Source organism: Syzygium oleosum, unplaced genomic scaffold (genome assembly GCF_021117445.2).
Source record: "Syzygium oleosum isolate NSW1041296 unplaced genomic scaffold, Sole_v2.1 Sole_v2.01, whole genome shotgun sequence".
Classification (NCBI taxonomy): Eukaryota; Viridiplantae; Streptophyta; class Magnoliopsida; order Myrtales; family Myrtaceae; genus Syzygium; species Syzygium oleosum.
In genome coordinates, this window is record NW_026607485.1 from 28,293,382 (window position 1) to 28,307,064 (window position 13,683).

General features: G+C 39.6%; 2 protein-coding genes across 4 annotated transcripts; both read left to right on the top strand.

Moving 5' to 3' along the window:
- The first annotated feature begins 342 nt into the window (after positions 1-342).
- On the top strand, positions 343-5,495 carry LOC115692344 (uncharacterized). 2 transcript variants are annotated; one of them, XM_056312375.1, is made up of 14 exons: positions 343-517; positions 1,247-1,406; positions 1,542-1,799; positions 2,046-2,220; positions 2,393-2,454; positions 2,571-2,734; positions 2,816-2,913; positions 3,599-3,657; positions 3,744-3,878; positions 3,956-4,203; positions 4,306-4,465; positions 4,685-4,760; positions 4,842-4,892; positions 5,102-5,495. In XM_056312375.1, the coding sequence occupies exons 1-14, from the start codon at positions 447-449 to the stop codon at positions 5,317-5,319; spliced, it is 1,935 nt and encodes a 644-aa protein (XP_056168350.1). In that variant the 5' UTR covers positions 343-446; the 3' UTR covers positions 5,320-5,495. The 2 variants fall into 2 exon arrangements, with proteins under 2 accessions (XP_056168350.1, XP_056168352.1); XM_056312377.1 differs by lacking the exon at positions 3,744-3,878.
- Positions 5,496-11,658: 6,163 nt separating this feature from the next.
- Positions 11,659-13,475, top strand: LOC115692319 (sufE-like protein 2, chloroplastic). 2 transcript variants are annotated; one of them, XR_008816306.1, is made up of 3 exons: positions 11,659-12,475; positions 12,876-12,949; positions 13,059-13,475. XR_008816306.1 is itself a non-coding variant. In XM_056310349.1 (2 exons), the coding sequence occupies exons 1-2, from the start codon at positions 11,778-11,780 to the stop codon at positions 13,105-13,107; spliced, it is 747 nt and encodes a 248-aa protein (XP_056166324.1). In that variant the 5' UTR covers positions 11,659-11,777; the 3' UTR covers positions 13,108-13,475. The 2 variants fall into 2 exon arrangements, 1 of the variants encoding a protein (XP_056166324.1); XM_056310349.1 differs by lacking the exon at positions 12,876-12,949.
- Positions 13,476-13,683: the final 208 nt, after the last annotated feature.

Consider the following 13,683-nt stretch of genomic DNA (forward strand, 5'->3'; position numbering starts at 1 on the left):
CAATTATCGCAAGAAATTATCATTATCGATAATAATTTATATATAAATATTTTTATGGACGGCGAAATTATTTCTCTCTGAGTTTTAAATATTTTGTAAGTGATATAAGCAATCATTTTTTAAAAAACATACTAAGCCTTAAGTAAAATTTTCTTGCCTAATCATAAGAGAGTCAATGTTCTATTTTGCTATTGGTCCCCTCCACCCCCGCCCGCCCGCCCACCCCTCCTCTCTCTCTCGTGAATGTGTGTGGATGAGGATAAGGAAGCATTTAATTATGCTTGGCTTTAACTTTAACCCAAGTATATAAATATGCACGTACTCCTGTCCCTCCGTATGAGTTATTCGAAACACGTAGAAAGTTACCGCCTTCTCCTCCTTCCTTCCTTCCTCCTTTGCTGCGCTCTTCCACCTCAAGACCGACCGACAGTTCATCACTCTCGGCGATGGAGCTCTCCCTCTCCACTTCCCTCCCTTCCTTCTCCTTCTTCCTCTTCTTCTTCCTGCTCGTTCTCAGGTGAAGCTCGAATCTCTTCCAATTGGGTTTTTGACATTTTCCTTCAATGCACGACTAGAAGGCAGGCAGTTCCGAACTTACGGGGAGGTGGGTCGTTATGTTTCTCGTTTTGTAACGCGAGTTAGGGACTTACCCAATAAGCTCCGGTAGCTCTTTTTGCTGATCTATAACTATGTAATGGTGGAGATATGACGGGACGTGAGAATGGGAGGTCTTGAGAGTCCCGTGCGAAAGTTTTGCAGAAACAGTCGCGGTGATTGTTGGAAACTGATTTGTTCGTGTGTCCATTGGTTTATGAGGAGTTGGGTTGGTCTCGGATTTTGCTTTTTGAGTCTAGTGAGGGTAATTGTGAGACAGAGGATGGGCTAAATCAGATAACTGTCGGAGTCAGCATACACATTTCTTTTGTTTTTGGTAAATTTTTGGTTGTGAGTTGCTTTTTTGAGATTGCTCTGTGTCAATTTCTGTGCTTTTGATTCTGTTGTTGCTATTTTGCTTGAATAACTGTGGCACTAGCAAAAATGGTGCTTTGATGTATTTTGACAACATTGTAAAAGTTCATGTGTAAAATCTTTAACTTAAACTATAATGTGGGTTGGAATCTTTGTATGGATATGGGAGTGGGAATGTATTTCCTCAGATGTTCCGAAAAATTTTTGCTCGACATCTGAAGTATTCAGTAATTCTAATCAGGTGAAGCAATTGGTAAGACTAATTTCAATTTTTCAGTGTCTCATCTGAAGCTTCGCGTCGAAAGGATGAAGAGCGTGCTAGCACCCCGCCAAGAGGTTGGAACTCTTATGATTCCTTTTGCTGGACCGTCTCCGAAGAAGAGTTTCTGCAAAATGCGGAGATCCTTTCCCAGAAGCTACATGCTCAGGGATATGAGGTCATATCTGTACTACTGTCACATTATATTGATAGATTGTCAGTTTTTATCTAGAATAGAAAGCGATTCTTAGTGAAACTTAAAGCATTTTCTTCTCTCATCCTCACTTTTGTCTCTTCCCTCCAAACTATGCAGTATGTAGTTGTCGACTACCTTTGGTACCGAAGAAAAGTGCCGGGCGCCTATGTTGATTCTCTGGGATTCGATGTGATTGATGAATGGGGAAGGATGATCCCTGACCCAGTTCGATGGCCCTCATCTAGAGGTGGGAAAGGGTTCACCGAAGTCGCAAATAAAGTCCATAGCATGGGTCTAAAGTTCGGGATACACACTATGAGAGGAATAAGCACGCAAGCTGTCAATGCCAAGACTCCTATCTTGGATACGACCACGGTTTGTTCATTTTACTCGTAGGCTTTCATCTGCTGATTTTCTCTTTGTTGCACAAAGCCTTCTTTTAGACAAGATTGATTATCATTGGTGTTAAAATTACTGATGAGAGTGAGTTCCTTTAAACTATTTATGTTTGCTGTTATCAAAATAGACTGATCTGCTGCCATAGTCTTAGGAAAAGTATCAATCGTGACCCTTGATTTTCTCTGAAATAACTTCTTTGCTTCTACTCTGTTTCCATACTAGGGAAGTGCGTATCAAGAGTCCGGTCGGGTTTGGCATGCACAAGATATAGGGATGAAGGAAAAGGTTTGTGCTTGGATGCAACATGGATTCATGAGTGTAAATACTGACTTAGGAGCTGGAAAAGCCTTCTTGAGGTCGCTTTATCAGCAATATGCATCATGGGGCGTTGATTTCAGTGAGTTGATCAGGAGTTTTGTAAATTTTTGGGCTGCCGATCACCTCTTAAATTCAACTGCTTCAATTAGTTTAAAACAATGATTTAACTAAATAATGACTGTTGATGAAATTAATTTATGAATCATTTCAATCACTATCTTTAACACTAATTGTTTATCATTTTCATGCAGTAAAAAATGACTGTGTATTTGGCGATGATCTGAATATAAATGAGATCACGTACATCTCCGAGGTGCAATATGATGGCTCTTTATCTTTTATTCACCTATTCAACAATGTCCTTTCTGTTACTGGGATCCTGCAAATGAAAACTGAGGCGGCTACAATGTCTGATGTGGCCTTGCACAGGTTCTAAAGGAGCTTGACCGTCCCATCCTGTATTCTCTGTCTCCTGGAACTAGTGTGACACCAGATATGGCAAAGGCTGTGAGTGGATTGAGCAACTTGTACAGAATTACTGCGGATGATTGGGATTCATGGGGAGATGTTGCATCACATTTTGATGTTGCGAGGTGATTAACATGCGACAGTCGAGCTCAAAAGTCATGGCCTTAGATCACCTATTTTTAATCTGATAATTTATTGTTCATCAGGGACTTCTCTGCTGCTAAAATGATTGGCGCCAGTGGCTTGTTGGGGAAATCATGGCCTGACCTTGATATGCTACCACTGGGATATCTTACTGATCCAGGTAATAACACTGGGCTTGTCTTATTCTGCGATTAGTTGAAGGTCTGTTGCTCCATCTTACCCTTAAGCGATTGGCTGGACTAATAAGTGGGTATAGAGCTGTTTTAACGGCCTTAGCACTCCGTCAAATTAATATTGCTTGCAAATGGGTTAGATTTCTGTTACATAAGGAGCCGAGAGATTACACCCAGTAGTGCAGGCCCTAGCAGATTGCTTTGGATTTTCAGAATAAAGTAATTAACATGCTAGTCATGTGATGTTGTAAAACCTAATGTGCATTGTGGAGCCAGAGAGAGGCTCTGAAGTGATAGTAAGGCCCCAGCCTTGAAGGTTATGCCTTAAATGCTCCTTTGCGGTTTCGAGCTTGCGGACTCTGTCCGGGTTGTTACACACATAGAGTGAATTCTCGCTGTAGCTTGTGCAAGCTAATTTCATGTGCCCTAGCATAAAATTACAGCTCGTGATAAAGCTTCACCTGCAATTTCAGAAGGTGGCAGATGGATAGTTTGAAACTTCACAATCGTGGTTATATGGCAGACATCAGTAGACAGTGGATGTCAGGGCTCCTTCCTTATGTAATTTTTGCCGTTTGCAAATTATCTTGCATTCATGAACTCCTTGTCACTGTCTATGGAAAAGTAGATGAAGTGATGTATTGCTAAAGTGAAAACTCTCTCAACAATTAGGTTCAAATGAAGGCCCTCATAGGAGAAGTAGGCTGAACCTAAAGGAGCAAAGAACACAGGTATGTGTTTAATAAGGATTTTTTGTGACTTTAATATTTTCACCAATCAGAAAATCATATTTCGAGCTAACGGATTATAGTTGTAGATGACTTTGTGGTCGATGGCCAAGTCTCCACTCATGTTTGGTGGAGATTTGAGGAGCATTGATGATACAACTTTCAGTCTTATCACCAATCCCACTCTACTCGAGATAAATTCCTATAGCTCAAACAATGTGGAGGCATGTACTCTCTCTTAAGATTCAATAAAACAAACATTTCGAAGCACTTTAGGCTACTTATACGAATAAATTTACAGTTCCCATATATCCGTGGGTCATCAAGTCCAAGAGGTAGAAAACACAGGCGGTCTGGAATGTACCCAACGCGTGTGGAAGAGTCAGAGGTAGAGGTTTTGGGTCTGACTAGTTGCAAAGATCCGAAAGCAAGCGGATGGCTGGTCAAAGAGCTGGACCAAGATTTGGAACAGATCTGCTGGAAAGAGAACATGGAGGGTAGATATGGAGAACCTTTTTGCCTATACAAGAGAAATACTTTAGTCGAATCGTAAAAATGCTCTCTCCTTTGTCTACTTTTTTCCATTTGTTGTTCTCTCTACTGTAATTTTTCATAGCACAAGTGTTGATATATGCTTGTGCTGGGTAACAGAGACGAAGAAATAATGTATGGGAGCCAATATCAGGGAGCACTTCACTTATTAGCTTCTGAAAATGCAAAGTACTGCTTAAATGCTTCTCCAAGACGCAAAATCACGTCTAGGGAGTTTACAAGAGGCTCATTTTCACACTGCACGTGGAATGCTAATCAGGTATGTGTTATTATTAGTTGAAGATCAGCACAGAAGACAAACTTGAGACCCAATTAGAAAAACTCCTATACTTGTTACATTTTTGGCACCTGTTAATATATCAAGTAAATGATGTTATTGCGACATTCCATACCACTCTATTTTTGTCTTCGAACTAGAATTCATCATTTGGGTTAGATTCATGCAGAAGATAACAAATGGAATGTTTAATTTTGACAGATGTGGGAGTTTCACGGTAATGGTACGCTGATAAGCAGCTATTCTGGACTGTGCGCTATAATGAAAAAAGTCAAAGGTTATAAGAAGAGATCCTGATCTCAAACACTACAAATCTAATTTTTTGTACGACTTATTCACGGCCAAATTGTTTGTGCAGCTAATGCTGGTGCTGCAGGAGCTCGCTCCTGGATCGCAACTGGAAGATCGGGTTGGATTTTTACCCCACTCCTCCTCTGGCATAATTTGGATGTAGACATTTTTTAATGCAGAACAAAATGCAACATAATCCAGTTTCAAATAAATGGTCAAAGGCCCAATCAGCATATCTTACTAGCTTTGCCAAACAATCTACTTGAGCAAGTATGAGCATTCTTAGACCTTTTTTGGCTCAGCTAGTTTTGTTCTTATATTATGCAGGAGAAATATATCTGGCCTTTTTCAACCTGAATCCAGACAACATGGTGATAGCCGCAGAAGTCTCCGACCTGGCCAAGGCGCTTCCCGGTCAAAGCGTCACTTCTTGTGTAGGCAAAGAAATATGGAGCGGCAGTGACCTTGGCCGCCCGACGAATGACACGATAGCAACAATGGTTGGATCACATGATTCCGCCTTATATGTCCTCAAATGTAATTGATTAGGACAAATAGGTGTGGATGTTGGTTTCATTTGCATTGTTGCGAAGAACAAATGTTGCTGAATCTGAGGATTACGAAGACCTGCCCTGCTGCAAATTTAGAGGAGCAGGTTTTCTCAATCATGGATTCAAATTATTCATATTGTCAATGAAGTCGGGCCTCGTTTGGCTCAGAATGAGAATCTCATCACTTGGCTTTTTATGCTCAGATAGAAACTTCTATCTTTGAATTTGATCTTAGTAAAATGCCTGGAGACGAGAAGCAGCGACAAGACGGGTTTTGTTAATCTGGTCTCAGCTGCTTCTTTCTTGCTGGTTGCTGTTGCGTCACTGGCATATGATCATCATCTACGATGCAAGGGAAGGCCTTTTCCTGATTACTTAAAATGAGTACCGGTAGTTTTCCGCCATGCGACTTTCATCTAACCAATCTAATGATTGCCGAGGGGTGCAAGATTAGTTCGCAAACCGAACATCACAAGTTCGATTCCTCGATCTATTCTTTGGTCTTGGCAAAATCTTGATTACTCTATGCAAAAGACAGGTCAAAGCTTACGTGTAATATTCTAACTAAGTGGGCTGTTGCAATGTCCTTGGAACCTTAAACTTAACATTTCGATAATGGATAAGGTAGTCTCAATCTCGTCCATACTCCTTTTTTGTCCAAGCAAAAAGACTGTCATCTATAGTAGCAGGTAATTTAGTACAAGTTTGGCCTACCATGGAGGTCACTTTGAAGGAACATGGGTAATATTACCTGAATCATAAGTTCTTTTACAAAAGGATTAATACCCAAAAAAAAATATTAAGCTAGTACATTCATGCTACATTTATCGTAAACTAATTTACGTGTCATAGAAAATCTCAAACTGGTACTCGTATGCCACATTTGTTCCAAACTAATTTTTCATGTCACAAAAAATCCCAAATTATCAAAATCTTAGATCGAGAAATTTGCTAAAATCTACTAATTTTCCCTAAATTCTCCCTCACGTTTCGAAAACCTAATTTTGCCCTGGATAAATATGGCATAGATGTACTAATTTGGAACGTTTTTCCAAGCGAAGAATAGTTTGGGAAAAATGCGGAGTGGGAGTACCGGTTTTTGAGATTTTTCGTGACATGAAAATTAGTTCGGAAAGATTGTAAAATGGGCGTATCAGTTTGCGATTTTTGGTTGCTCTAGTCTTTCAAAACGATGGGAAGACGAGTACGGAGTCGTTTTCGTTCATTTTCAACAGTAGGAAAGAAAACTGAGAAAACACTTTGTTCAAAGCCATACGCAAACAGTGGTTTTGCCTTCTCGTTTGAGTCAAATTGGACTCACACAAATTCGGACAAAAGTAGGCATCTCCATCCATGGATGACGGGGTAACCTTCTCTTTTGCTTTGTTGTTCCTTGATAAAAATTTGACTTGTGGATGGATTAATGATGATCTTTTTTACTATATTTTCACCAATAGTTGGTCGAGGCGGCGAAATTATTGGACATCTTAAATGGGGTTTATTATTATAATCTTTGTCCTCCAAAGATGTGGACACAATTCAAAGCGAAAAGAGAGGAGAGTAATTAACAAAAGAAAAGGAATTAAACAATTTTTGTTAATTTAATCATTCAAAATATGCACAATCTCGTAAAGATTACAGAACGTGGACATCACCGTTCCTTTTTTCATATTATCCTTTTTTTAAAGAAAATCTGAGAGTTTAATTTTTAGAGTCGTCGGCTCCGTTTGTTTCACAGAAAATAAATAATTTGAAAAATATTTACCTAAAAATGATCGCTTTTATCGCTTGAAATAATTTATCTACAAAAAATTATTTCATTATCGAACACTTTGATGGACGATGAAAATATGTTCATTCATTTTTATAGGCGATACAAGCGATCATTTTTTTAAAAAGTGTTTTCTAAATCAATCATTTGCTCCTTTCACATGTTTTCTTGGGTCTCGGACTCTAATGAACAAGAGCTCGAACAACCATGGTTACCTAGAAATATACTCATGGTGGAAATTAAAAAATTATAACTCCACATTCCTTTTTTTTTTGGCTTTTGGTGGTCTGTAGTGATGCAAAAAGGAAATGCAATAATAAAAACACCAAAAAAAAAAAATCATCACCATATCATGCCCACGCTAAAAAGCAAGGATTTGGATATTGTCTTAAGTCAAGACCTAAAATATGCTTTAGGGAGTGGTTGGACCCCTTTGCAGGTGCACCCTCCCAATCATGCATCAATATAGTATATTCCATGTTGTGCGAGGAAGCAAGGTCCATCATTTATTGGCTTTTCTTTTACGGATAATAACACAAATAGTCCTCAAACTCTGACTTAAGATGCAATGTGATCCCTGAACTTTTAATTTGTTCGATGTGTTACATAAACTTTAGCCAAATGTGTAATATCGTTTTTGAATTTTTAATTTGTTTAATGTGATCACTCGACTTTTGGTTCATGTTCAAGTTATTCTCTAGACTATATGAAAATATTCACTATTATCCTTCCATTAAATCAAGTTCAGGGACAACATTGAATATTTTCATATAGTTCAGGAACTAGATTGAACATGTATCAAAAGTTCAGAGACAACATCAAACAAATTGAAACTTCAGGGATGACATTGCACAGTGGGCTAAAGTTCAAGTACCGCATTAAACAAATTAAAAACTTAAAGATCGAAGAAACAAAAGCTTGTTTTTTTTTTTACATTAAGACTTAAATTATCGAAAAAAAACTGGGCGATAATTTCATTCCTTAACACTCTCTCGCGTGTAAATCGGTCCATCACGCATGCACGACTTGATTATGTATCATGAAATGGGCACAGGTTTAATTTTGTATGAAGGACTTGTGTATCCAATAAATAGAAATTATTTGATAGGAAAGTGAAAGTAAAAGGATATTAAATTTTAAAATTCGAATGTTCGGTAGACTAAATAGGATTAATACCATGAAAAACCCCAAACTGATACACATGTTACAAATTTATCCCAAACTAATTTATTCACCACCAAAAATCCCAAATCGGTACACATGTGATAAATTTACCCTCCGTTAGTTTCCGTTAAATTTTACCTTCAAATTGCTAAGTTTGATGACATGTAACAGTTGACGAGTTACCAATTTGGGGTTTTACCTCTTAGTTTGTCACGAGTTTACCAAATTTTTTTATTTTTCGTGGTATTAATTAAATTTTACAAATGGTAAATTTATCACAAAAATACTAGTTTAGGGTCTTTGGTGATCAAAAATTTAGTTTTGAGTAAATTTATCACAAGGGTATCAGTTTGGGGTTTTTTGTAGTCAAAAAATTAGTTCGGGGTAAATCTGTCACAGATGTATCGGTTTGGCATTTTTCATGATATTAACTAGACTAAATAAAACCAAAAGAAAGGACAAAAACTCGGCCATCACGGATATAAGTTTACCATAGATTGCATCTTACCTTTTGGTTTGTGCAAGTTGTGGTTGTTCCAATCCATTTGATAATTGGTGGCGGCTGGGTTCCATGTTCCTCGGCGCCCTTCATTTTGTCTTTTGAAAAGGTAAGATTAGTCCTGAGCATGACCTTAAAAGGCTCAAAGAGAAAACATGGGAAAGGGACTCTCCGGTATGGTGGAGGCTCGTTCCCATGTTCTTTCCGTATTCCCTCCTTCTAGGGAAGAAAAAGATTTGGAGGAAACATAAGGCCTCTTGAGTGGTGAAGGTAGACACTACGTTAACTTCGGTTGGCTATCTCTGGATAAACAGGTATAATAGCCTCCCGCACCTGGAATGACAAGATGGGAAGTCCCGGCTTCCTGCAGGTCTGTTTGTGCTTCGCATAAGTCTGTCAACCAACTGGCAGACCTGTACTCCGATTGTACCTGTTTGAGATTTTTCGTGATATTAATCCGACTAAATAAAACCAAAAGAAAGGACAAAAACTCGGCCATCACGGATACAACTTTACCATAGATTGCATCTACCTTTCGGTTTTGTGCAAGTTGTGGTTGTTCGAATCCATTTGATAATTGGTGGCGGGTGCCGGCTGGGTTCCATGTTCCTCGGGCGCCCTTCATTTTGTCTTTTGTAAAGGTGAGATAACAACAATATAAGGTTCAAACAAAACAATTTTTCTTACAAAAAAATTGTTTTAATTTTAAACTATGATTCTTGTCTTTTATCTTCAAACGATTGGCGCATTTTTTGCATTGAATCACCCATTTCAACTACATATATAATTGCAAACATATGGGTTGAGATCCTATTCATTTAAAGGATAAATTAGATATGTCGATTTATTTATTTATTTACCGCGTTGAATGTCGATAATTGGAGATTGGAGGAAGCGGAAAGAGGTGGAGACAAAGAAGAGCGACAAATGCAGAATCTGATTTTGATACGATACCGGAATGTCCAACTTAAAGGTTCGATTTATTAAGTGGATATAGACCCCACACACACACACACACACACACACACATACATACATATATATATATATATATATATATATATATGAAGATCCATGAAAACCCTATGATTCTAAAACCAAACGAAATGCGTTATTATCTTATAGAAACTCGTGGAAAATTTTGAGTGACACTTTCAAGATCAACGTTTATGTACTTTTAAAAATCTAAACGTTTTCAATCCGAAATATCAATATGATTTAAACTCCAATTGTTGAAGAAAAATCTAAAGAACAAAGAAAAGAAATAATTTCGAACGCCTTGAGCAAATTGCGTTAGCATCTAATCATGCATGGATCATTAAGCTCATGGGATCGTGAAAATTGTGTTAGCGCATATACTCACGGATCCTTATAATATTTGATTCATTGTCGACATAAGCATATTTTTACTGACATGTGTACTCGAAAATTTATATAATCGAACTTTTTCATGTGCTGATCATCTGACGGTGAATGCACAAATATTACTATACACCGGCAATAGACTAGATGCAATCGTTTCAAGGATCTCGACACCAAGCTAAACTTCGATATCGCCATAAGTTTAGTACTTAATTAAGCGAATTATGTATTCTAAGCATCGTAGCATGACCTTTTCTTTCCACGTATCCACATAATAACTTAGTACAATGGTACCTGAGTTTTCTTCTATATTTCAAATCCGTCGCCATTCCAATTATTAGGTTTTTCCCACTTTGCCCTCATCTTGGATTATATATACAGATCGACTGCTTCCATCATTGCCATCTTATATGGTGCAATCGCTTACGTCATTTTGCACCGTTGCATCCGATGTTATTAATTAAACAATGGATAACGTATCAGTAGTCCTAAAATGGCACTAAAATCTTAAAACTTTCAAAAAGTGTATTCAAATCCCAAAACTTGTCATGAAAGTGTAATTAAGTCCTGAAACTTTCGAAATGTGTAATCAAGTCCTAAAACTTATCAATTTGATGCAATTAAGTCTTTCCACTAACTCCGTCCAACTTAACGAACGGATAATGCTATTAAGTTCTGGGACTTGATATCACCAATTTGACAAGTTTTAGGACTTGATTGCACTTTTTTAAAGTTTTTAGGATTCGGTTGCACTTCCATAACAAGTTTTAGTACTTCTGCTATACTTGTTCCATTAAATAATTAAAGATACAAGAATCTTTCATCATACAACTAGTTAATAAAAAAAAATTAATTTCGATTTTGATTACGGGGTTGTTGGCGCGCTATTTCGTGGCAATCACTCATTTGCTTTTTCAAGCTCCTCTCTCAACCAAATTGAAGCGAAAACGATATGTGTTTTATGTAGATTAGTCTTAATAGACTAGCAAGGTTAAATTATAGTTTTAATTTGATTTACCAACTAACACACTTGTATGCGTTTATGTAGATCAATCCTAATAAACCTGACACGGTATTATAATAAAATTGATCGGTAAAATTTTGAATCATCAATACCATTGAAATCCCAAATTGGTACTCGCCAATATATTTACTCCAAATTAATTTTTTTTTCTCTTGAGAAATCTCAAACCGGTACCCATGACACATTTATCGATACCCTAACTCGAAAAATGTTTCAAATCGGTATACCCGAACCGAATCTACCAATCTTTAACAATTTGGCATATGACGCGGAGGGTGTGTTTGGGTTAGGGTACCGGTTTAGGGTTTCTCACGAGCAGAAATATTAGGTCCGAGTAAATTTGTCAAGAGATATTAAATCTGAGAATTTTTGTGAGACGGAAATTAATTTTTGGTAAATGTGTGACGAGGTTACCGATTTATGATTATTTTTTTTTATGGTAGTGAGCCATTTTTTTTTATGGTAGTTTTACTGGTAATAAGCAATTTATAAGAGCCCTTCTCTTCTCGTAATCACTACAGAAGGAGACGCTCGCGCTCTTTCGTCCCTTTTTGACCCGCTCGTAAGCTCCAACCAACCCTTTTCCCTCACTTCCTCGCCGGAATGCCACTTCGTTTTCTCTCCATCCAAACATGAACTCGACGTCTTCCGCTCCGGCCTCCGCCTCCTCCTCTCTCCGCTTTCCCTCGGCTCGGCCTCCCGGTCCCCGCCGGAGGTTCGCTGCCCCGCCGTCGAGTATAGAGAACATCAGATCCCGGGTCGCGGCGAGCTCTCTCGGCCTCGACGGCGACGCCCCCGGATCCCCTCGCCCCTCAAGGCCGCTCCCCGGCGCCGCCGCGGCTCCCGATCGGCTCCGGCGCCTGGCCTCGGAGTTCCGGTCCCTGGCGGAGCCGATCGACAGGGTGAAGCGGCTCCTGCACTACGCGGCGATCCTGCCTCCCTTCGACGAGTCCGCCCGGCTCGACGCGAACCGTGTCGCGGGCTGCGCGACCCGGGTGTGGCTCGACGTCGGGACGTACGGCGAGCCGCGCCACGGCGGCGGCAGGGGCGGGGGCGGGAGGATGAGGTTCAGGGCGGACAGCGACTCGGAGATCTCCAAGGGGTTCTGCTCGTGCCTGATCTGGGCGCTGGACGAGGCGGAGCCGGAGGAGGTGATCGCCGTGAGGGCGGAGGATCTGGCGGCGATCAACGTGGGCGTGGTGGCGCACTCGAGGGCGAACACGTGGCAGAACGTGCTGACGAGCATGCAGAAGAGGACCGAAGCTCTGATCAAGGAGAGATCGGCGGAGTCCGATTTGGAGCGGCCGGAGCCGGCGGAAGTCACAAGTCGGTTAGTCAGAAATCTCTCTCTCTCTCTCTCTGCTCTTAGCATGGCTATTTTTGGAACGAATGTAAGATGTACATATTTTTTTTTTCTTTTTTGTTGAATTAAAAAAAATGAATTGTTTATGGGAATCGGTGCATTATTTACACGATATTAAAATTTCGAATTTTTTTTAGATTTGAAAGGTCAAAATGCCTACAGCGCGCTCCCTCCCTAAAGTCATATCAAATGTTTTAATTTAGATTTTTATCCAACAAATTTTCTCTTTTTCTCTATCGGAGTTGACTTAGGATTATAAGGGATATATCGAAAGATCGATGAGTCATGGGCCACCTGTTGGTTTTAATTGTCACATGAATGAAGCGCAATTTGACATCCTAAAGAGAAGTTTTCACAATGAAAACAGATAGGACCGCCGTGTAGAAAGCCTTGCGTAGCTCATTCAACATCTCATGATGAAAGACTTATTCAAATTGACATATAAGGATCAATGACATGAGAGTGCCTCTTTTTTTCTACTTTGGACTGCTGGAAAGAGGCTTCTCAGTCCGTTCATGTCCATTTTTATCCTTTTTTTTCGTGTTGGCAGGTGCGATAGCCCCGATGGTACCAGGTGCCCATGCCAACAAGAAGCTTGAGCCTCACGAGGTGTAAATATAGTGGGTGTAATCGAATCGGGGTCGTTGTCCACAATACTTATCATCTGTGCCCGGCTTGACTCGACCGTTATACATAGCTCGAGGCTCGACCCGTGTTGGGTCCGGTCTTGGAAGGGAAGAACTTGTTCCTATATCTCAATTTTAATCCGAACATGGGTTTGACTGAACGAAACCACAGGAGCAACTAGATTGCATTCTTATATCCAATTTGAGTCAATTCGACTTAGATTCTATTTGTAAATGAATTTCAATCCGAATTGGGTCCTATCTCGAGCTCAAATTTGGAAATGCAAATGCTGAACTTATTATGATCAATTCACAAATACAATTGTCCCGGTGAACCATCACTACACGACTCGTTCCTTATTGGTTCTCACCAACCTGGCTGTTTCCTCCTCCTTGGTGTTGGTTAATTTAATTCGAGGATTGGCCACCTGTGAATTTCTAGGAAATTGCAAAGTCCACGTCACCCCAACTGAGGAGGAGGGGGAGGAGGGGTAGGGGATGTGGATGGTCAATTTGTTTGTTTATATTGACTGCGAGGTGGTAAAGTCC